Genomic DNA, 25,697 nt, shown 5'->3' on the forward strand with positions numbered 1-25,697 from the left:
GGCAAGGGCACCTTTTATCTTCAGAAATGAAGGCTTTGATACTAACAGATTTCAGAGCGTGTTTTTTATTCTTATAGGCAATATTTAGATCTGTTTCTACCAGCTGCTGGATTTCCAGGTCAGTTCCTGTGAAATACATCTTTTTATTCTGCTAGTCTACTGAGCAGGACCCAGGTACCTTGTCTTGTATTGKGGATATTCTGGTACTATAGAGCAACCAAATCTACAGTTTGACTGCACTGCTGCCCAGAAAGGGGGTGGTACTCTTAGCTATCTCCACAAGACTACTTCCTAATCCAAGCTACTTTGTGGCTACTAAACTCCCAGCTTACACCCCTAGAGGAAAAGGAAGTGAAAACATGACCCCAGATGACTGTGATAACAGCTGTCTGCCACTCTGCCCTGTGTCCAACGATCTTACCCATTTGTTCTTAAGGCAATGTTTTTATTTTCTGGATTTGACAAATCAGGGATTGRTTTAAGAGGTGGAAATGAGGATAAAATGAACCCGTAATACCTAGAGGATAGTAAGTACTCTCTTACTCTGTTCGTCTTTCCTTTCTGCTTTGGAAGTGCTGCAGTGGACAGTGAGGGACGACAGGAGGTTAGCAAAGGATAAAAGGGATTTAGGAAGGAAATTCAGGGACAGCTGAAGGAGCAGAAGTGAAGAGAGGAAATTCATCAAAGAAAAGAGATAAGAACATTAGACTGAGGGGATTTATTTCAGGGTATTAGGAAAGAAATATAAGAAGAAAGATCTCTAAAAAAGAACTTTATGTTAAAAGTATTTTACAGATGGGGGAAATTTCCCTCTATTGACAACAAGTTTTTCCTGCTGGACTGTCTACACACACAGAGAACTAGAAATGCACAGCAGATTTTTGACCACAGAGAAATAGTAAACTCCAGTCTGTTACAAGGATCCATGGTGACAGATTTCTGACAGTGTGACCAGATTTCCAGAACACCGTAAAAATGTAATCTGTTAGGMATTCTCATAAGACAACTATATGTTTGTTTCATGACTGTAGAAAATCTGCTTCAGATGCAATAAAGAACACTAGTAACACAATCCCCATTTCCTGATACAATTGTTATGATGGTTTTTGCATATTCTGGTGATTCCTCTTCATTTTAGATCTTCTAGCCTCGGTTACAGATGATATATAGAGCTGTACAGAGGAATACAAAAAGCTACTAGGAACTGGAGGAATAAGCTAAAATACACACCCCGATTCCTTCTGAAACAGACTTGAGATGAAAGAAGGTTTATACATCTTGCTATCACTTAGTTCCTGTAGCTRTGCTTGCATTTGAAACTTACAGATGATAAACAATGCTTGTTTCTTGGACCAAAAGCAAATCCAAAAGCAGAAAAAAACTACAGAGCTGCACTCTGTTGCATTACACCTTGCACCAGTGACATCTCCTCACAACTTTCCTACTCAGTGTACAGAGGAGGAGGTACTTGGGAAAGCTGCAATATAAGAATGTTTGTGTCTGTGGTATATATGCCAGGAACAGGAACAAGTGATCCTGTTTTGTAGGCCAGATTCTTCTTCTTGAGTGTTGACAGCTATTCACCCCTGTCTTACCAAAATGTTCTAAAACCAGACTTTGGATGTGTTAATTTTAGCATAGTCTGGAGCACCAGTGCCAGATTTCCAGAAAGGGCAATGATTTCGTTTGCCTGAATGAGTTTTCACCAGGCATTCTTGAAAAAGCCATTCTGCACCCCAGAATTTCTCACCACTTTTAAAAGTCCCTATTTCTACCAGATGCAATGCATGGTGYTATCAAAGAGATGTTATTGAGCAATTGCTACAAGCTGAGAGACTGCAACAGATGCACAAGTTCAAGATTAAACTCAGTCTCACCTTCCCTATGGTTTGTAGAAAATTAAGGTAACAACTCCATTATCCCTCACACAACACAAAGCCTTTGCTGCTGCCTCCCCCTGCAGCTGAGCACAACATGTTCCATTATACCACAGGGCTGAAGAACAGCAGGTGTTCTGACAAAGCAGCAATTTCTGCTCCCACATTGGAGAAAAATCAACCATGCTATGACTGCAGGTTTTGTCACTGTGTAGCAGCTGGGCTTGGGCACTCTCAGTGCACTCACACCTGAAAGATCCTCTTGGAGGTGGATGTGAAACACCATTTTAAACTCAAGCTCTGGAGTCTCCTCTGTGTGGTGTGTTCATCCACAGCAGGGGAAGGCAAACAATTGCTACAGGAGCACTCTTCATGAACAGACCAGTGTGTTAAATTCATGCTAGCTGTGGATACAGCATCTCAGGATGCCAGAAGGCAAGGCAGCAAGTTCAAAAACAACACCTGGTAAAAGAGGAAATGCTCAAATTCCTAAAAACTGACAGCTACAGAGATCAATGTGCTCTAACAGCAGCAGAGCAAACCCATAGTACAGTACACCGAGCTCCATCTGACAGTTCTGGAATTAATAGTAAACTGCACTGAGACTGAGCCTTYCCAGATTTTCCCTAAATTTGTGCCAACTATTTAATAGCACAAACTGCAGGGAATAGACTGAGTGAGGCCTGGTTTATACTTAACAAATGATCAGCAAAATGTTCATGTTGGATAGAAGCATGCAAAACAAACAGGAAGAGCCTGTATCCCCTAAATGACAGTGCAATGCCAGTCCTTGGCTCTCAGTTGTACCAGTTAAATATCCATTAACTTGCACAGCTTTYCTGAGCTAGGAAGCCCAAGCTATGCAGTGCTAGGAAATGCTTCTTACAGAAAGGTAGTGCTGGGGTACAAGGCACCATCCAGTTGTTTCAGAAAAAAATTAATCTTTGAACAAAGTCTTCATTCAAATGGTTTGCCTGCTATATRCAGGAATGGACTAGATCTCTCAACTGGGATGGATCAGTCCATTGATATTTACTACTCTCTAAAGATGGGGATAGGTTTCAGCCTGTACTTCTTCAGCCTGATTAATTAGCCACAGAACAGAGCTGGCTGAAATGCTCATTGAAGTCAATTTAAAGGTTTTAGCTTAAGTCAGATCAAAATCCAATGCTTTTCAGCATTTTTCATCAACCTTCAGTGAGCCAGAAAAAAAAAAAAGAAAGTTTTTACTGCACCGAAGATCCTGGAGCTCCAGATTAGAAAACCTAATCTTCACCAGACTCACAGTTCACATCTGGCATTAACAGAGACCACAGCCGTAGGTGGCTCTGCTAGAGAGACTATCCAGGCTGGGGGAGTCTGATGTTTCAGGTWCCCAGCTAGCTCTGGTCTGGGCTCATGAAGGACAATTATTGCTGTATGACTGACCTAGCACACGAGCATGGTAGACTGTGTCTGTGAGTTTGCACACACAAGGCTGTGGGTAGAACGTCTTGGGTATAACAACCATTTGAGCTAGACTGCTGTAATTCAAATTAACAGTAGGGTGGAAAAATAAGGCCAATTATTTTAATAGCTTGCCCAAATGCCTCAATTGATCATGCTAACTTTAGAAAGCAAAAGGCACTATGCACACTTGACAGGTTTGTTCCTCTGTCAGGTACRTCATGTACTCAAGATTCCTGTTTAATTTCCTCCTTTAGGAATACCTCAAACTGTGTTCCTTGTGGATGTGGTGGAAAGTGGAGGCGGAGCGTCATTCTCTGAAAGAAAATACAATTACCCAACTTCTTTAACTGCTCAAACAGATGACAAGTGAACAGGCTCCCCACCAGCTTCAGTTTAAAACAAAACACTCTGCATTATACATTCAGTAACAGATCCCTAATCCCAAACTCCCTCTAGCAGAAGGGAGCCAGGGGAAAAAAGAAAAGCCCCTTTTATTTTGCCTGGATTTTTAATATTGCAAGGTGCTTTTTTATCTCACTGAACTCAGAAGAGAGACTTGCAGACAGGATGCTGTGCCGTGCTRACTGGGTTGCTACTGGAATAAGAACAAGGGTCATAGAGGCAGCGGATAAGCGTGTGTTCATGCACTTGTGGTCTTTGATGGGTGCCAATCATTCCTGCAGTTTGTTCAGTGCCTACGCATGTCACACACACTCATATACACACACACACTTCTAATCTGCTCTCTTCCAGGGCTAAAAGCTGACAAACATATGGTAATGCTCCAGGTTAAAGATAAACCACAATGAGGATGAGAGTGTCTAAGCATGAATATAYTCATTTATACATTGAAAACTGCATGTTCAACAGCAAGAAAAWATATGAGCATGTGCATGCTCTGGAGAGATTTAATTTCCTTTATCCTTTCATCTTTTTTTTTTTTTTTCCCCACAAGTACAGGGTCTTCTGGGTTATTTTCTCCTCAAAGCAATATGCCAGCCAATCAGAAGAATAATAGATGAATGTCAGCAAGTTAGCATAGTGCTTCTTAATCAGGGAGTCCTGCAAAGTTTGATGAATGCTTTAAAACCTTTTTTCTTGGTACTTCTGTTTAATAAATGGAAATAATTTCCCTCCCATTTTGTATTTTTAATATAACCACCTCCCAAATCCTGTATGCCAGTATCCTAGATTATTTTAAATGCATTTCACTGAGGATATCCCATGGCCTTGTCTCTGTTCATTTCTTCACAATGGTAGAGGTACTCAGTGTGATTCAGCAGCAGCTTAATGCCATTTCCACTGCAATCAATAGCAAAACTCCTAAATACTTGTGCTGGAAAACAATCAGGTCACTATTGCATACGTTAGAAAAAATATTGATTTGGTGGAATTGAAGTTTGGAGTAGGTGAGTTTGGCTTTCTAAGTTTCAGGGAAACTGCCCTTGTTATGATCAAAACTGAACTTGAAGCAACTTCAGTCCACTTCTGTCTCTGCCTCAGATTTAGCTTCTCCYTGCCACTGTTCTGATATTCTGGTAATGATTTCTGTAGACCAGTCTGCAGTCAGCAGCTGAGGACAGCTAGGTCACCCAGTATCACAGTCTGTTCTTTGAAAAGTCTGAAAATAAGGTATTCCAAGTAGAAGATGCTGTTCTCAAGTATTACCTTCTTTAAATTCACTTGGGGGAGCCTAAATCCCTGCTTCTACAGACATCTTACACAAGTACATCTCTTTTATGCCCCAGACAGGGATATGTGACTTTTCACAGATTTCAAGTGTATGACTGAAATTCACAGCTCCATGGATTTTCAGGCCAGARAGGCTGTTGCATTGATCTAATCCGAGCTAATGTATAGCATGGATCAGGAAACCATCTTCAACTTCCTGCTTCACGTCCAGCATCTGCAGTTGAACTAAGATTTCGGTTTTTAGAAAAACACACTGCAGTTTAAGGTGAAGTTTAATTGTCTTTGAGGAGAAAAACTCCCTAGAGCTTTGGGTGGCTTGTTCCGATTAGTAACTTCCTCCAGTGGTCAAACAGGCCTACTATTTCTACATTTAATCTATCTACAGCTTACAACTATTAGTTTCCAATCAGCTTTTTGTACCCAAGACTGTAATATCCGCTGTTATCACATGCCTATCCTCCTCATTAGTATTTACAGAGCATAATTAACCTATGTCTTAGTCTTGTGTTTAATAAAGAAAGTCCCCCCAGTCTTATAAAACATGATCTCTGATTGTTTACTTACTCTCTCTTACTTTCTAAATTGTGCCCAATTTCTAAASTTTTTTTCTTTGAGGAACAGGCATYTTAAACATGCTGCATTTYAGCAATTTTTGCAACAATGACAGCAATTACATGACTTTCTGTAGCAAAAGAGGGAAAAACAGAAAAAAGGAAGTCACAGAATAGAGAGGAATGAAGAATGAATGGGTTAAAAAGAGACAAAAGAACAATTGAAAGAAAATGGAGAAAGAAGGAAAGACTCCAAAGTAGGATAAGGTAGCAGAGAGAGAAACACTAACTGACCTAGAAGCTCGGGAAGAAGGAAGAGATGATGAAAAGACCATGCAAAGCAGAGGTTATTTACAAGTATGCTTCCCTAAGTTATCCTGTCAGTTCCAAGAGGAACTGACATTCGATTCTCCTACCTATCCTTCCACTCTATTTTCAGGCAATCGGGGATCCCCAGTAGCGATCTTTGCAAGAGCTTTCCTGGTTCAGAAACACAGAGAATTGTGTTCAGAATTTTTTGGAAGCAGAGGTCATTAGCCCACAAGACACCAAACCAACTCAGAGCCTCCCCAAACCCACCACCTGTGTTAAAACAGCTCCATAACAGTGGGACTGCTTTTCTTCCCATCCCCTGCCCTGGAAATATCTGCCTTGCTTCAAGGCCAGCCCTTAAGCACCCAGAAGAAACAAAAGGCACATGGACACAAAGCACACATATGGAGCTCTGGGCTCCAGTCATCAGGCCTGGGACATCTGTGGCTTTCTGAGGATGCCTGCATGTTCAAGTAATTAGACCAAGGCCAGCTGTCCCCTTCTCATTCTTCACCCTTCATGCTCCCATTGTTTCTACCACCACTATCTGCCCAAACAATATTTTGTCTGATGGTTCACCAAAGAGTAGGTTTTTTGTTGTTTATTCTTTGGAAGATGGGAGTGGAAGAGGGCTGAGGCAGTAAAGAGGAGAAGGGACTTTTCTGAGTATATCTCATGAGACACTTCAATGTTTCCAAATAAGTTTTTGCAATATCAGAGGAAAGATTTGCTTTAACTTTTATATTCTGAAGTTATAAACTCCAAATGCTTGTACTGGTACTGAAAATGCAACCATCAGTAGTGAACCTGCCTGCTCAGAAAACCTTATTGCTTTATAGACAACTTTTTCTATTCTGGGCCTAATTTCCCTGTCAGTGATCCAGACGTAATTCAGGGAAATTAATGAACTATTTCAATCTCAACACTCTCCTGTTGCAACTGCTTTCTGAAATYTTTCCTGCCAATTTGTGCTAGGGCMACCTGGAAGTACTGTGGGACACAGGTCTCCATATCAGCGGGGGTGTCCACAGYGCTGCTGAAGAAACCCAGTGAAGCTTTTACCAGTTGTGGGAAGGCAGGAGCAAGAACAGAACCAACCCTTTTTCCTCAGCTGTGAAATTACATCTGCAGCTTTGCCCCAAAGCCAGGATGCCAGAGAGGCCCAAGCCTGAGCTAGGAAAGGAACACTGCTCCCCAGCCTGTGTTTACCAAGTCAGAGCATGACAAAGCAAAAGGCTGCATGTGCACTGAGCAGCCCCATCCCTTGACAGGGCAGGRAACGTTTGGATGATACATTTACTGCAGCCTGTGCTGCATCGTGCCTGCCCGTGCATCATCTCCATAGCAGCAGTTCTGCTAATTGAGACCAGCTGCTTCAATTCCAAATTCTTCTCTCCAGAAATATCGATACTACAACGTTATGATTAGAAAGCACTTTACCAAATGCCTCTCAATTCTGCACAGCTCAGATGAAGAGCAGCTGCAGAGAGAAGGGACYGTTCCCTGAACATACAGAATAACACACTGCAAAAGCACTGGAGAAATGAAGGCTACAAGAAGCAAGTCAAAACAGAATAATGATGACAAAGAAAGCAGCCTGCTGCATTTGCTTATGCCTGTCACTTTAGATGTTGAAAGGACTGTGAGGCAGACTTCTTCCTTATGCTCTAGGATAAATGGCCACAGCACTGCACTGTTACAGCTTCATGTGGCAGGTGTGCATGTTTGTCAGATCCAGCTTTTCTGTCCAAGGATGGATTAAAACAAAATCCATCAGTCTGGGCCTGGCTTGGAAGAGAAGCTGTGGTCTTGAATCCTTTGGCTCCAGGGGCTGCTCTGCACGGCCCACTGGCAAAGACAGACACTGGAACTGATAAGCTMCTGGGAATACTTGCAAAGTAGGAATGCCACCACACCATGGTGGCTTGGCCTCTCTGTTGGCTATCTCCCTGTGGCTGCTGGCTCCACAGAGCAAGCTGTCAGCTGGATGCTCTGCAGTGGTCACACTGGGATTGCCAAAATCTGCAAGGACYTTTCCCCTCCATCCAGACTGGATTAAACTGGCTAACACTACAGTCAATTCTAAATTCACTCAGAAGTCTCAGGCTCTGTCCATGACCACCAGACACAGGGCATTCCTGAAAACACATCCGGTTACTGAATTTATGTAAGAACTGGGCAAACCACTTCAATCCCATCTGTTGTTCCAACCTCCTGAGCACAGAGAACAGAATCCTTGAAAGAGAAAATTGCACCAAGAAGACTCAGAAAATGAGAACCACAATGCAACGTGTAATTTCCTCTGGAGAAGAATGCTGTACAATCTTACAGAAAACATGGCACGCTGCAGCATGTGGCWGTGTAAACAAGGGCCTAACACACCGTTTCACCACTCAGATTTCATACTACAACCGAGGTAATGCAACATAGCTAAAGCAGAGAGATCGCTTTGCTATGCTAAAGTGATTTGCCTCCTCTGAAAATCAGTGAGGTAAATAAAATGTTTTATACAAATACCAGACAGTGTCTCTCACTTCACAAGATGTTCATGTTTTTAAATAAATATTCTTATTATTTTGCTCTGGAAAGTATTCAGGGCTTAGTGCCCCATTCAGATTTTACCATTTACACACAATTTTCTTACCTATTTTACTTTCTAATCATATTAGAAGTCTGTTTGAATCCACAGTACTGCAGGGAGGGAATACATCAATGAAATTCCAGAAAAGTAAAGTCTGAACATGTTACAATTGAATAGAAACTTTCAGAATCCTTGTCTGAAAAAAATTAGAAACTTACATGTTTTGTGTAACATTCATTGCTGCACATTTGCTTAAACTCCGTTTTCCTTCTGCTCTGAGTAAGGTTGCTACACTTACTTGTGCTGGGAAGCAGCTGACACAGAAGTCCATATGGGAAACAGCAGTGTAAAGACATGCTTATATAGGGAAGCTCTGTGTGCTTATATAGGGAAGTCACCTCAACGAAGTGCTCAACACTGCATGCAAACCTGTTAGCGTAAYTTGCAGGTGACAGCGTGACGGAATTCTGTTGATTGCAGTGCAGTTGTGTTCCCTCCCATCAAGCTGAATTTAGCCCCTCTAGTCACCAAATCACATGAATAAACTGCTATGCATACATTTATTTTATTTTTAGGTTTCCAAGATCAATCAATGACATTCATGTGAGGAGAATCACAAGCTAGGTAAAAAACAAACTAAGCTCTTCTGAACACTTAACAGTCATTGGGACCAYCGAGACAAACACTTTGATGGTTTCCAATGGCACAGCTCTGTGGATTGTAAACAGAATTACAATCGCTTTAAGCAGTCATGGACCTTGGCAGATGAGAACATAAAGAACCCATGCAGTGGAACAAGCAGTAGGAGTATTCAAGTAACAGATCCACCAGGCTCTGTTAAATCTCTTCATACTGACATTTGCACACCTCAGCCCGCARTGTACCAAAACTACACTGTTGTAGTGCCTGAAGTCAGGTGCCCAACACACACAATGGCCCCAGCAGAGAAGCACTGACTGCAGCTGACCATTTATTTTGTGCACAAAGCACAGGCATTCTCCCATTTCATTTCAGCTGCCCTCACCTCCCCCATAACTAAATTATTGTTATTATGCTCCGCATAATCCTAGTACTGACAGGGATGTTTGTTATACATAATTAAAGATATTAATTTTGCATGGAACAGAAGACACGAAGCCAGGAACTTAATCTTTTTTTTTTAAATCTCACATTAGAAAATTACCTTCATTAGCACCGACTCACTGAGCTTCTCTCTGTTGACAATTTTTATCGCGACCTTCTGACACGTGACACAGTGAACCCCCAACTTCACAAGCCCTGCAGGAGAAACAAAGCAAAATAGAAWGAAAGAATTGGTTAGAGGTTGAGGATAGTTGTTGAGGTTTTTCCTATTAGAACACCATCCAGCTGTTGGCAACTTATATGCAAACAAATTCCCATTAGTATCTCTTCCAGCCAGAAAAGGTCTGGTGAGTAAAGACCCTGCAGCCCACATTGTGACCATTTGGCAGTGAAGCCACCAATATTGTTGATGCTCCTGCAGCTTCTGCTACTAAAACTGGTATTGTTGGAGCTCTGTAGTCCAACTTTCACCACTCAAAGTGCATTCTACCAGTAAGAAGTTCTGGYAATTGAACCACACTGGACTAAGGGCTTTTGCTGACACCTGACATCAACAAAAGCTTGGAAATCAACAAAACTAGATGGTCAAATGTTTGCAGTGTAGCCATAGCTTYTACTTTTCTCTAGCTCCTTCCAAAATTTCCATGATCACAGTAAAAAGCCACGTAATTATGGTTTCCCTTACTGTTTTAGTTTAACCTGCCAGATAAAGTTAACACTGTGATGAATGCCATTGTGGTGTGGAGGAACATCAGCAAGTACCGATACAATTCTAAGTTCTTATTTGTTATTACTTACTATATTCTTGTCCTCAAGTAAGGTAGTGTTGTTAATTGATTAAATTGGCAAAAGGATATTGATATCCCTATCAGGATTAGGATATTTGAACTATTATCAAAATATGGAATGAAACACCAAGAGTCAAAAGAAAGAGGTAAGTAACATACATGAGCCATTATCTTCTGCAAAATTTTCATCTGAATCTGTGACTTACATGTAGGTACATTGAGATACCTCCCACTAGTGAGTTTAAGATGGTCCCCTGAACTCTCAACTCTACTGCCATTAAGAACATTTGTTTTGGAAAAACAGAAACAGCTGGGAAAACTGTACTTTATAGGTTTTTCAAGAGAGATCTTGTTTGTTTCTTCAAGGTTTACTCTTGTCTAACATGCTCATAMAGCACAACACCTAGTAGGCTGGATCCCATCCCACTCCCCACACTACAWTACAAATTGCCATTGAGGTTAATTCCGTTATAACTGAATTAAAAAAGAAATGGCACCTCCCCAGTGTCACTAAGACCTGYTGTGCTTTGCAGAGCATTTATGAGCAATGATACCAAACAGGAGAAAAGAGTCTAAGTGAGTTCCCAGATCCTAGGTTAGGCTGCAGTTAAGAAGCCAACTCCGTCCGCTAATGTGAACCATGAAGACAAACGCAGTGCTTTATCTGGAACTTGAACCCGACAGTTTTTCAGCCCAGTGAAACACTGAACACAGGACTTCACATCTTATGAAGGGACAAATRGACTATTGCCTTACTATAAACTAGGCCCAATTAAGTGAACGAGAGTTTCATCGGGACTTCAGCAATCTTCTGCAGGTACTTGTCCATCCTTTTGCTACACAGTTAATCACAAATTTGGAACTATTAATCACTGGCTATTATGAGGAGAAATAAACTCCCAACTCGTTTCCAGTCACATCTCTTTTATAGCATGCACAAGTGTTCTGGATATTTCTAGTCACATAATTTCTCAGTCTCATCTGGTTAAATGCTGACATCCTCACTTTCAGCCACGACATAAACAAGTCACAAAAAGTAAGAATGCAATGCACTGACAAATCCATTTGAAACTGTGTATAGCAAGAGCATGTCCTCTGCCTGARCCAACCGAGAAGCAGAGCTGGGGGAAGATGCTGTGATGTCCAGCCACACTCACTCTTCTGTCTGCATTTTTCCTATTCAATTTATAATATTAAGCAAAGCACTACTGGCTCTATGTTCACTGTTCAGAGCACCCACAGCCTTGCTGACACTTCTTCTCTTTGGCTTTGTTCTGTGTTTGGATGGAGGCTACTCAGCACCACCCTGTTGAAAGCGTGCACTGTTTCAATCTGTGCCGATTGCTTCCTTCCTGCTTCTAGCACAAACCACAGCCTTGCATCACTCTTGCAGCMCAATGACAGCACTTTTACACTGCTCTTAGTTACACTTCCAAAKCGCAGCAGAACTGCTAACTCAGTCCTTCATATCTAGACTCCCAGGATCTGTGCACAGTGCTGTAATGTAACATGGTGCAGACCAATTATTTTCAGAGGTCAATAAAGGTGAGAAACAACTGCTCTCTAGCTGGTTCTTCACTAGTGATATACCAGACTTTGATATCTCAGGGCTGGAWTTCAAATCTTGTTGCTCCCAAATCAAGACATCTGTCCCACTGATCATGGCTGATTTGTAAACTATTTTTCTTTTGTGGTCCCTGAAGCACCCTGACATTGAGCCGTGGAAGGGTTTAACCATGAACTTCTGGGACACTGTCACACTGCACAAGGTATATTCACCATGTCCTCTGTCCTTGTAGCTACTAACAAACCACAGAAATTCAAWAATTCAGACTAAACCATTCTGTTTACTCCAATAAAATGTTAGAAGACACCAAACACTTTGCAAAAATAAAACCAATACTGAATTACACTGATTTTATACTGAATTAATTTCACTGACCTCAAGAAGCCATTCTGAATTTATACTATGGTATCAAAGGGCAGAATGAGAAAATATGGGAGATTTAATGCATCTTTCCTTTTTGCCTGATTTGCATTTTAAAAATCAAGAAAAGAAATGCACTGTCATTGCTGTCTGTTTTGTGGAGATAGAAATTTTAGACAACCCTCYGAACAGCCCAAGATAGCACTTTTCACTGTACTAAATTCACTGAAAGTAATTTTAGGATAAAAATAAAACAYGTCGCTCTGCCTTGCTTGCTCCCTCCTCCCCTGACCACTTCCTTCTGACATTTGCATGCCAGCCTAAGCAAAAAAACCAAAAAAATCCCTCTTAGTAAGTTCTTCTATAGGATAACACCCTCCTGCTCCTATGAAGAAAGCCTACTTGAGCTGGAGCATGAAGGGTTTGTACTCAGGACTTTTGTTTCTGTCCTGTAATTTCAGTCRATTGTGTAGCTACTGAGAGATTACTTAAATGTGGATTTGAGATTCTGTGGGCTTCTGATTCTTAAGATGCCCTTCCACTGACAGAGAGAACATAAACCATTCAAGATGCATTATTTATCTACATAATAACAGACCTTAGAGAGAAGCAACTGTGTGCATATACTGCTGAGCTGTTATTGAAATAATGGAAGTGGCAGAAATGCCTGCTTGGAAACAAGTGCCCAAGGTGTGTTTACAGGGTTGTTGAAGAGGCASTGCATCTTCCATTTTTTCCTCTCTCCTGTATATGCAGCTGTTAATGAGCAGTTCATCCTCCAATACAGATGTGTCAATAAGTAAATTTGTAAATTTTGTAAATCTTATTTGTAAATCTTATCTACACAGGCCATGACAGGTACCTGCATCTTCTGCAAAGGAAAACAAACAACGCTGCTGCTGCCAAGAGGATATTTTGCACTGGYTTGGCTTACAGCAAGTCTGCCAGGCTTGACAAATAGAGCTTGAACTTGTCAGCTTCATGAGTAATTAACCCCTCAAATGCAGGCAAGTAACCTTTGTGACTACTRAAGTTAACTGTGGTCTGTCCTGACAGAAAATCTAAGATGCTGTGGGAATCAACTGCTTGAAGTTTCCCTCAACCACCCACATAGCTGTCACACGCTCACTGCTTCAGRCACACCTCAGATCTCCATCTATAGGTCATTCCTGGGGACTCTGGACACTGACATGCTGGGGCTTTCAAATCGGTTGTTGCATSCAATGAACTGCAAACATCGGGCTGCTTTTGATCTTAGCCACTGAACTGCATCAGAACCAGCCCTATAATTGCAGTTTGGGGAGTAAAGAAGAAAACAGTAACATGCTGAAGAGCAAGGGGATGTGTAAGTTAACACTGTCTTTTCATAATTAAAAGCCACAATTTGGAAACCAATGAACATGAGAAACCCCAGATGACACAAAGATGCCATTGAAGGAAGAAGAGCAAAGGGAAGTGTATAGGCCTCATAGAGCCCAATGAGGCAGTGACCTGCTAAYAACTACGCCTGTGCATTTTGCTGCTGGCAAACTCCCACTCTGTGGATGCTTACAGATACACAGATCTTTTTTGAAAAGGACAGGAGCTTATGTGATGAGCAAGGGACAGATTTAGTTCAGCTGGAAAGGTGGACAGCCCATCCTGAAGCAGTACACAGAGAAGATGCTTCTTTTACCCAAGAAGAATACTCTGYGGAGATGGAGAAATAAAAGCTTCCCTCTAGCTGAGACAATATATTCACTGTGAATCCATGACCACAGCAAGTGGCCAATATTATAACTGGCAATCACCTTCATGACTTTTCAGCCAAGGACAGGATTTCAGAAGAGACACATTTACTTTTGCCTTGCATTTTGTATAGCAATTTTCTCGAGCAGACTGAATAAAGCACTAAGAGTTCGGAGTTGGTGCTATTTGATATGCACTTTGCAGTTGTGTAAATAGTAGCATCTTACTAATGATCCTGTTATTACAGCTCTTCATTGGAGAAAGAAACATTCTAGGAACAAGAGAGAATGTTTTTAATACTATCCAAACTTGAAGTCTGCCAAAGACACCGAYTGGAAAGAAACTATTTTTTAAGTGCGAAAGGGAGAGTAATAAATAATGAAACAACTCTGTTGTTTAAATACAGCACTTATTGTATATTCATTGTCAATTATATTCCCAGTCTTTTAGAAATGTTAAACACAAGTAGCTTGTTATCCTCATTTTTAACCGTACGGACAATAACTACTTCAAAAAGTGAAGGTACATTTGCTATATTTAGTACATATGATTTTTTCCAATGGTAAATGGAAGTCTTTTGTTTTCTTTCAAAATAAAACCAACCTAAGTACTGATAAATTTCTGTAGTACGGAAACTAGCCACTGATTTTCAGAAGATCATCTGCACACACATGTTGCTTGCTCTTCATTTCACTTCAGAGCGCATTGTCAAAAATTTAAAAAACGAGTGGAAAGCCCTGGTCTGGCCAGCAGTGTCTATTTCGGCTGGATGAGCAATTAAAGGAATGTCTAGAGAGAAATATCACTCCTCTTTTAACTTGAGTTAGCTAATTGCCAATTAATTCAAGTCAATGAATACTCTGCAAATGTTAATCTAGGCACTGCAAGACACAAACATTTGTGGTTTACTTCAGGGCTCAGACTCGTACTGGCAGCAAAGTATCTGGATTAAAAGAGAAACGAAAGTTCTAGGCTGCCAAATTCAAGTGCACTGGTTTTTAAAAAGCTTGATGTGTGTACATTATTTCTGCATATGAACTTTGTACATATGATCTTTATAGATAAAAATAATTTAATTTATCCCCATAAATTGGAGGTTACTGTTGTAAATCTTACAAGAATTTGTGGATGCTGATTCCTGAAAACTTCAAGCAATAATATTTGGAAGACTTGCAAAACCTCAAGGATGCCAGTTCACAAAATCAACCCTTAAAGCAAACAAAAGCATTAATACATCTCAAGTGGGTGGAGGACAATCTTAAAACATAATATTCCTCCTCTTTATTCTCCACAGTAAGCTTCACAAACACTGCAGTTTCCATTAGGGTTAAATCAGTTCAGTTACAGTGTCTAACTCTGCTGACTGCAGTGAAGTTGCTTTAGATCTGCAAGAGTGGAAAATGGATTAAAATTTGGCCCACAGCAACATGATTTCCATAGCTGTAAAATAAGGATAATAGCACTTACTTACTTACCTTGCAAGGGCTGTAGAAGGATTAACTGATTAATCCTTACAAAGAATGTTGGAAAGGGATAGAAATCCTATCCAAGTTTTACATATTACAAACAGGAAAACTGTGTTTTAAATACAATCTGGAAAGAAAGCTCTAGATAATTTCTTATTATTAGCTTCCATTTCATTTCCCAATTCTTTTAGAGCACAGATTTCTGGTCTCCAATGAYGTGCACCTTATATTCCTCTTAGCTGCACTGGAAAGAACTTTGTTACTGAGCATCCTACTTACAGAAACCAATAATTGCCCTTAATTACTCAGTCTTCTCCCTGAAGAGATGTTTATTTTTCTATAGCAATTGTTATATCTAATTATTGCATTTAAAATAAACACAGACTTACATCAAGTGACAGGCAAATTATATGGTATCAATTTATAATTGCATAATGGGAAAAGAAGGTATAGGAGAAATCTAGAAATCAGAAAGGATGAGGAGGGAGCTACCCATGTTGGTAATGAAATAATTTGACCATGGGCTCTTCYACAGAGAGATCTTAGAGCTTACAAGGCTGTTCTGAGGGCTCAAGCAATAATTGCTTCTAAACTGGATAAACTGTAATTATGATAGAACTAAAATCAGAGTTCAAATGCTCAGCAGGAGCATAAAAGGAGAGGTTCATCAGTACTGAGACCCACATGCCTCTGCTCTGAGCACAGGAAAGCTGCACACTAAATTGCTGTAGCCCAGATTTACTGTCCTGAGCTACAAGCACTCTCAAATGTCTGCTGTCTCAGCCAGCCAGAGGGACACACTCCTAAGCTCAGAGATCRGTGAGAACAATGCATCAGCTCAGATGTGACTGGCTCCACATGCCTGATATTAGGGAACAAGAGACACAAACACATAGAGATATATCTGTATATACACAGCAGCTCACCAGGAGCAGGTTTTACACTGGATGCCTCAGAGATTATGGTAGGATCATCCTCCAAGCTCAGCAGGATCAAAACACACAGAACCAACACTGCCTCTATTGATTTCTATCTTGGTCTCTTTCTTGCAATATTTTATAAATCTATACTTCTCAGAAAATCTTTGTGCCCMCTGAATATAGCAGAGAATGTGACTGTTGAGTCCTTTCAACATGCTCTCTTTCCCAYCTCACCAGACCCACCCACACATCTAAAAAGGCCCCCTCAGGGAACCAGGACACAAATCTTCATCGGCACACTGGATGATGCTTTTGCAAAATACCACTATTTCATCAGCCAAACTCTAACAAACTCTTGGAGTCCTCTGGGATCTATCAGCAGCTTGTGATGTCTATGGGCTGAGTTCCTACTTCAGAACAAGTCTTTGTTCCCATATAAAAACACTTGGGAGACTAAGTTTTGCTGCCATGGGAGAAGTCCAAACTTCAGCTTCCAGTACGTAAATTTGAAAGTGTCAGGGCAGGACCCTATCTGCTGCAAACAGGGAAAGAGAAGAGTGCTTTCATTGTTTTCAAATTAAAAAGACAAATTAAAATACAACAGATCTTTCCACTGATGCACCAGCAAAAAAAGCCCAATTCTTTTTATATCTCTGGATGGGTATTGGGAATACTCTGCTTTCGCTCACATCTTTCCTAGTCAGAAGCCTTTTTTTCCTCTTTCCAAGAGCTGTACATCTCCTTGTAAAGCTCCCCTTGAGGAATGATGAGCTCCATGTTCCCCTTCAGACTGGGTTAATCCTTTGTCAGGAGATGACCACAGACAGCCATTTTCAGGTATACAGGAAGCCAGCAGAAGTCTGTCTATCCTGCCTATGATATCTCTYGGAAAACATGTTGCTGTAATTAGGTAACATCTGGGTAATGAACCACAACATCCCTGCTTGGTCTGGTGATCTACTGAGAAGCACTGATGCACTAATAAGGAGGGAACAGTGAGGAGCAGAGAAAGAGAGGGTGAGGAAGGAGGAGGGGAAACAGCAGATAAACTGCTCTTTGCMTGTGCTTTTAGCTGATGTTAATCCCATTTTCTATGCTAATTTCTTACGTCTCCCCTTGTTCACCACACCTTTCTACACTCCATCAGGAAGTCCTCGCATCCTTTTGACCTTCCTATCAGCCAAGATTGTTACAGGTTTCATATACACTTTATATGTGCATTAAGAACTTAATTAAAAAGGGGGGTTACCATGGAAAACCTTTATACAGCAGACAGAGGTCATGCTCTTCACAAGATTAGGCTCACCACAGAACACTTCATCTACCCAGCTCAGTGCAGATACAGCTTACTCTGCCCTCTGACATCTCTTAATCACCCTCTGACAGATTCCTAACAGGATTTCCACTGAGTGCCGATATGCTGCCCTTCAGTAAGGGCTCAAGAAGTGATTGGATTAACCACACTTGCACCCATGCTTTGGACAAGGCGCCAAACAGCAAGACACAAGCACAAGCAGCTCCCATGAATTCCAGAAAGGCTTGATGGTGGTGGGGTATGGCCCAGACACAGCCAGAGGAGGAATTCATTGGACAACCACTGCATCCACCGTTTTACAGACATGGGTATCCTTCAAAGGACAAATTGCTCTGCATCCAGCAGRACTAACAGAGGCTGATCACTTGCAGATCCACACCCTGAATTTCATTTCATTATCTGCCACAAAACTCTGGGTCATCCTCCAGTCACAACAGGTACTCATTACATCTAAGAACATCCTACTTCAATTCTCCTCCAGTGTCACAACACCTACAATTTCTTCCCATACCTCTATCCCCACTGACTCTAGTTACTGATGTCTCCTGAAGTAATGCTCTTTATAGTTTTACCCATTTGTTCTGYAGTTCACTTTCCAGCGCACAGCTTCCTTTTACATATTATTCTCTCCTCTMTCCTACGTAGAAGACAATATATGCTGTGGCCTCTCCAGATCTGCGAGCACTTAGTCAGTCACTGTAAAAAACGGAGGAAATACCACATTTTCTTAATTATACTGAATATGAGAAATTCCAAGCCTCTGGTTTAGGACAATGGAGAAAAAAGACCATCTGGAAACTGAATTCTGACTTACAARCAGGAAAATCACAGCAAAAGAGTAAAAGAATAAAAGGTAAGAAAAATTAGACTATTATAATTTTAATGAACAGAAACAGGCATATTAAAAAACCCTAAATGAAACCAACTTTAAAAAGTATTCCCTTTATTTGAGAATAATGGCTAAGGTCACAACATGGAGCTAAAAGCATTTATTGACTCCTACACCAAGAAGAACAGGAGCTGTCTGCTCATGTAGTACAAAGTACACTACACTGTGTTCCCTACAAAGAGAGGAAAGCAGGGTATCATATTCAAAACATAAAAAGGCCCRAGCACCTCACTAATTTTAGGTACAAGAAACAATGCAATACCTACAGAGCACGGTCAGCTGTGCCTCCACAATAAGAAGAAAGAAAATTTGGTGAATTTGATTTCCTCACAAAAGGAAGGTGGTTAGATGAACTGGAACATTACAACCCACCTTCTGATGCCCACTTTAATCACATGGAATTCATACCACAATGGCTGAGGCTAAGTATGTTCTGAAATCAAACATCAATTTCAAACTCAGGCCGGAACCAGTGATTATAAAAGCACAGCAGCATGAGACCTGTGCTGTCAAAACACATCTTTGTGTCATACTTCTGCTCCAGRATTTCTATGCAACAGCTCCAGCCTGGGCTGCTGGAAGACCTCAYGGAGAATTTTTCTCTTCTAGAACGATTCCATGGGTCTGATCTAAAGGCTTCTGAAGCCAATGCAAAGGCTTATCTGTTCTAGGAATTCACAGATCAGTTTCTTCAGCGGCAGCTTAGAGCTATACAAACCTGGCTTCCTCTAATAAGTGTTACTGCAGAGAATGGCACTGAAGTGCTAAAGATCTGGTGTAGAAGACCTTATTCCAGAAACAGCTGTTCTCCACARTTACCAAAGTATACAACTCCCTGTATGTGTTAATTATCACTAAGGTAGAACAAATCTGCAGGCATGGCTATTCTTTAATCTTCAGCACGTTTAACTGCACCACTTCCCCACACATGAAAGGTTCTGCCTTTAATCAGACTGGTATTTTCTTAGTATCAGAATAAAATCTTTAWATTAGGCTCCCCACAAACACTAGTTCAAGGTCAGAGCCATAATAAAGAAAAGAGTAGATGAGTTTTCTAGAAGTCAGCAGAGAATCTCACGGCCCGGGGCTTTTTCTCTATTTGCTTTATATTCTATTGAGGATTGTATTCTTTGGCCCCACACATTTATCAAGAAGCATCAGAAGACTTAGGGAGGTTCAGTCAAAAGATTCACCTTAAGAAGATGGACAAGTTTTAAGCCTGGACAAGTATGTAGAAATAAGCAAACAACCAGTAAAAGCAGCTTGTCCCTACAGGCTACAAACCTGAGCAAAAGTTAAAATATCCCTCAAAAACAACACTCCCACATGAGGACCCAGATTTCCCCACTTGTACGCTACTGTGACCCCATTGGCTTCCTTGGAATTATTCCCAGTTTCCTGTGATGGAGAACAGCCACAGCAACCCTTCCAGCCTCTCCAAGGAGGTGACACAACACAGCACAGGCTACAAACAATGGCCACAGAGGAGCTCAGTGTTGACTCAGAGTCGCTCACGCTCAGAAGAGAAGGCAGCTCAGAAATAATTGAGATTACTCTGCCTGTTCAGTGTCCTGACATACACAGGGGATAAACATGCTAAAATAATACAGTACTACCCAGCAATAATGACATTAGACAAACCACATATCACTTCCTGAAAAGCCTCTGGCCTTCAGGGATACTGCCTGTAAAGAGCACAGAAAATATTCTTTTGTCCTTATGAACATTATACACACTTTAAGCTCTTTGGCTTTGTATTATGAACTCCTAAGCRACTGGAAACTGCTAGGATATTCTTTACTCGTACTGCAGGGTCAGACCACCCACACGTTCAGGCCATGGCCAAGTTGCACAGGGTGGGGTGTGAAGGGTCTCTCCTGGGACATGAAAATCAGCAAATGAATAGCCTACAAACCTGGCAGAACAGGTAACCACAGCAACACCATTTGTGTGTGACCCTCTATGCTTAAAACCAAGGGTTARAGGCTGCAGTCCAAATCTTATTAGGGTAATAATTAAAAAAAACCTTCTCAGCCAGAATGGAAAAAGACTTTCAGAAGAGAATCAAGAACTCTAACAAATGCCAAATATAGAAAAGCCTCTATCTTCAGAGTTGGAAAACCTAATTCTGATAACTCAGTTCGCAAATGAGCGTGGTTTGGTCAGATGGACAAACAAAATCAGTTTGGGAAACACTGTGAGCTGCAGTGACCTSTGTAATGTCACAAAATGGTGCAACAGCACTGCCATATGCACAGGATCTGCTGCCTGAGATCCAGCCAGGGCAGTGAGGCTTCCTGCACGAGCACACTGGCTACACATTGGAAACAGGAGTGCATGAAGGCCTGAGCTGCCGTCAGCTCARCCAACAGCAGAGGGTGCAGCAGATACAGCCCCACAGGTTTCAGAAGCACCTGGTCTAAGTTTCCTGAGGGACCATTTTTACTTGCATATACAAGACTTTAACTCTTTCCTTCCATTTCACAGGGATATAAGCCCCGGCAAGCACCAGGAGATAGAGAAATACAAAAGAAAAGCTTACTTCTTTGAGAGAGACGCTAACTTCTCTTCTGAGTAAGAGCAGAGGTGCTTCCCTCGGGTCATATTAAAAGGAATTAAGGAAAATATGTGGCTTTTGTGTGATTACAAGTTGTTAAATACAATGGAGAATCCCTCATCCCAGAGTATCAACTGTAAATCCCACTAATAACTACATGAAGAAGACTAAATAAAGGTATTTTGTTGTCCCCATTCTCTGCAGYGTACTCTTCTGAAAATCTACCTCTTCAGCTGTATGTGAGTGTTGCTGTGAAGAGTCCCTAATGCTGAACTGCAAAAAGAAGGTGCCTTCTGAACCACAGAGGCAACCAGGAGAGTGCATACAAGAGCAGCAACACCCAGACTGCACTTGGTGGCAATGCACTGGAAAYAGCATGAAGAGAATCAGGACAGCAAATGTCCAGGTATTTAGCAACAGAGGTAAAGAAACAAATGATGCCTTCTCTAAGCATGCTGTTMTGATTTGTGCTAGCAGTCCAAAATTCACTGCTGAGGAGGCAAAGAAAAACAGACTCTAGAATCTGCTGTTGGTTACAGTGTCACAGAACCAAGCTGTGAGGGACTTCAAGTCAAAGCCCCTGCTCAAGGGACAGCTAAAGCATGTTGCCCATGTCTATTTGGATTTTGTGTATCTCCACAGATGAAGACCATAACCTCTCTGGGTTCCTGTTCCATGGTTTGACCACACRCACAGTAAAAAAAAGTGTTTATTGTGTTTAGATTAAATTCTGTTTTAATTTGTGYCCATTGTGTCTTGCCCTATCAGTGGCCACTGCTGAGAAGAGTCATCTCCCTCTTTATTCCCTCCCACCAGGTATTTACATACATTGATGAGATCCCCTTGAGTTTTTTTCAACTCATCCCAGCTCTAATCTTCCAAAAGAAGTCTCAGTCTCTTAATCTTTGTGGCCCTATCCTGGACTCAGTAAATTCATGTTTCTTGTACTCATGGAGGCCCAGAACTGGATGCAGTTCTCCAGTTGCAACCCCTCAATGCTGAGCAGAGGAAAAGAGTCACTTCCCTTAATTCTGTTGATCCTGCAGCCCAGGATACTGTTTCCTACCTTTGCTACAACAGTGCCTGGCTGGCTTATGGTCAGCTTGTTGTCTGCCAGGACCTTGAGGTCCTTCTGTGCAGCTCTGCCTTCCAGCTGGCTGGTCCCCTATGAATACTTTCTTCCCAAGTACAGGATTCTGCATTTTCGTGACAGTCCTGCCTGCTCAATTCTCCAGTCTAAGTACCTCTGGATGGCAGCACAACAGCCTGATGCATCAGACATCCCTCCAGGCTTCGATCTCAAAAATACAGTGCATTGAACTTGGTTCTTTCAGTGACTTTTTTCTGTTCAGTCTCTGTAGGTATTAATGAGCAAAGAACACTTTTAGAGTGTTTTAAGAATATTTAATGGAACAACAACACTTCTTCGCAGCAGTTTTAAAGACTATTATCTAAGTTACTTTAAGTAATTCTTCATATTTTCTACCTTTTATCCAAAAAGACAAACTTTCCTCTTATGTTTTCTAGTTAGTACAAGACAACCCAAAGAAAACTAAAGCAGAAGCTGAACAACACAAAGGGAGTGATGAAAACATAAGGAAAGATGAGAATGAGCTGGTTGTTTCTTTTCAGCCATACCACAATTCATTCTGAGGAGTCCTACAAGCAGAGACCTCACTGGACAACTGGTAACTTCAGGATAACTTTGTATGTTTCTTCTCTGACTACAGGCAATGCCATGATGGGCCACTGCCGTGGTAAATTCATGGTTTTATTGTTTGGATGTGTGAAACAAGACTTCTTTCCACCCCAGCCTTCTTACTGGTTTCTTCAGCTTATGTGCCCCAAAAGAAACCCATCCATACAAATTGCTCCCTAATTCTTCCCACACAGCAGGGAAGAGCTACTGTGGAAGAAGACCAACAATCCATATAAACAAAGCTGAGACTTCCTCCTCCAGAGATCTGGCTTTAAGGTCTGGTTRGTCTCATTCTAATTCCAAGTGGGGATCCCAGCACAACACAGTCTGTTTTCCAGAGCCCAGAAMTGTCAAGTGAGCAATGACATGTCCTGGGAAGCGGAAAGAGCTCTGTGTAGTGTCTGCCTAGACGCACCTCACATGCTGTCATAACTGTTTGGTTAAAACAAATGCTTTGAAGATATTTTTTACTATATTTTAAAATGAAATCAGCACATCTGGATAATAAATAATGATTTTTCATTTTTCATTTCAGTTTTTTAGCCAAATAGAGTTTGATGCAAATTGCTTATAAAGAATATATGTCACATACAGTGAGTAGAAAATGCCAGTCATCAATCTATAWTGTAGCAAAAGAATTCAAGAAAATATGTAAGTAAATGCACATTACCTACATCATGACTTCAATGAATGGGCAGCGGAAAAGAATGTCTTCCTAACCACAGAAAAGAAATGTTAAATTTATTTTGCAAATCATCATAACTGGATGGCCACCACCTTGAAAATTAACCTTTCTTTAGGAAAATATCTAAAAYGTACAAATGACAAATAAGGATGGAATTAATAAATGAAATCAAGATTTTGCCCTTGCTGATCCAACCCATAACAAAAATCCGCTATTTAAATTGCCTTGATTTAAATAGAAATTACATAAATTCATCAAATCTGTTTTTCAGATAATAATTCTCTTCACAGCTATGAGATAAACCCCACTTCAGAGCTTAACAAAAGCCCTATGTCCTCAGCATGGCCCCCACCACTTCTGCACTCAACTGGCTGGTGTCTAGAGCCTTGCTCTGTGGTTTGAGATTCGCTTTTCCTAATCTGCTGTTGAATGTGGGAACTCTTCAAGATTGAGGAACATAAGGAATTATGTCAGTATTTGAGGTGGGCTCCAGCTTTAAGACAAAGCCTGAGACCAGTGCAAAGTGATGGAGCTACTGAAGCAAACAAGGCAGAATCCATGCTAMCCAAGAAGCAAAAAAAGTCATGTTTACATATAGAGAGAATTTGCCCTCTCTCTCCTGCTCGCATATAAGAGACAAAGCATGAGTTGACATCCACGCTGCTTTTGGAAAAGCCCAGCTTTATGACACAGACAAAGATAGGACGTAGCAGAAAAGAGTTTTCTCCAGCCTCATGAACGTATTTCAGGATTATGGAGAAAACAATTTTAAAAGAGAAAATACATAACACAACACAGAATTATGTGAATGAGAGCCCCATGGAATTGTTATTGCTGTTTATATTGGAAGACCCGACTCAAGACTAGGACTGCTGTAATAAACATAAAGCATACAACACATAATAGGTGCTAGGCCCTGCCTTGGGGTAGATGGTTATGATCCAAACAGATAAGGCAGCCATAGAGTACACTTAATTACATGCTATTTCTCTGTTTGAAGATAAAGACTCTAGGCATTAAGAAACCGAGCAACTTGCTGAAGGTCACATGGAAACCCTGTGGCGGGGCTGGAAACCAGGCACATGCCACAGCCACATTTTAAGTTGGTGAGAGAAGGCTACAAAAAAACTACAAGACCATCATGAATGCATTTTTTAAGTGCAAATTATATGCTAGAACATAAAAAATTGGCCAGTAGACCATCATTTTTATARAATTCCAGACAAACCTCACACCTACCCCTGCTAGAGCTGTATAAAAGAATAATTCCATTTGTGCCACTAGGTCTGCTCCTGACTTACAACAGAAAATCTGAGAACAAAAATGGGGTGCTTTCACATGTTATACATGAATTTATCAATTTSGTGAAAGCTTTCAAATTTATGATCCTTTTAATGAAAACAGCAATAACAAAATTTCAACACTGTATTTTASATAGGAGAAAGGATGCTGATTTCTGGAAGCAATGAAAGAACAGAAAAAAAACATGAAGGGAAATCTTTCTCCTCTCGACAAGCATTTTACTCGCTCTGCTGTAGGAAAAGGATGGGTCTGTAGCAAAATGATCRGCAGCATTGACAGACCAAGCTGCTTAAATGGAAAGGGTTAAGCTGGTTGTGTTAGGGAGGGATGTTACAAACATCAGAGCCCRTATCATGATCTTCCCAGCAGCAGCAGAATGGCTGCCACGGCTCAGTTTCTGTTCCTTGGAGCAGTGCAGGCTCTGCTCTGCTCTGCTCAGCAGCGGGGCTCAGGCAGGCTCATTGTGCTGTGTGCTGGGACAAGGAGGGCTGACGGGGCTGGGAAGTGCCGCTCTGCAGAGCAGCAGGAGCACCGACCGGCACATGCAGGGAGGTGCAGTACAATAATCTCCATCTGCATAAAACAGCTTTGAATCCCTTCCTTTACAGCTCAATAGGTGCATCTGCTGCCCCTCTGCTAATCCCCAACATTGTTTAAAATGCAGATCAGTGGAGATCATGCTTTTTCTTTCCCATTACAGACATACTCTAATAAAAGAGCTTTAATCACACAGACAATATTCTATCTCTTGCAGGGTCTGCTGCTTCATTCTTTCCTCTTGCCTTTGTTTGGAAGCCAGATCTTTGTCAGGCACTAGCAGCAGCAGCAGAATATAATTTTGCAATGCAAGGTTTGAAGCCAGTTGAAGCAACCGTA

At 41.2% G+C, this 25,697-nt stretch overlaps 1 protein-coding gene across 2 annotated transcripts in view; it reads right to left on the bottom strand.

Moving 5' to 3' along the window:
• BRSK2 (BR serine/threonine kinase 2) overlaps positions 1 to 25,697 on the bottom strand; it is a 300,274-nt gene that overhangs the window by 143,547 nt on the left and 131,030 nt on the right. For both annotated transcript variants that reach the window (XM_057372174.1, XM_057372175.1), the window contains exon 2: positions 9,646 to 9,740. In XM_057372174.1, coding sequence (XP_057228157.1) covers positions 9,646 to 9,740 — 95 coding nt within the window. The remainder of the gene's footprint in view (positions 1 to 9,645; positions 9,741 to 25,697) is intronic.

Source organism: Malurus melanocephalus, unplaced genomic scaffold, assembly GCF_030028575.1.
Source record: "Malurus melanocephalus ecotype Western Australia unplaced genomic scaffold, MMel_1.1 scaffold_165, whole genome shotgun sequence".
Taxonomy (NCBI): Eukaryota; Metazoa; Chordata; class Aves; order Passeriformes; family Maluridae; genus Malurus; species Malurus melanocephalus.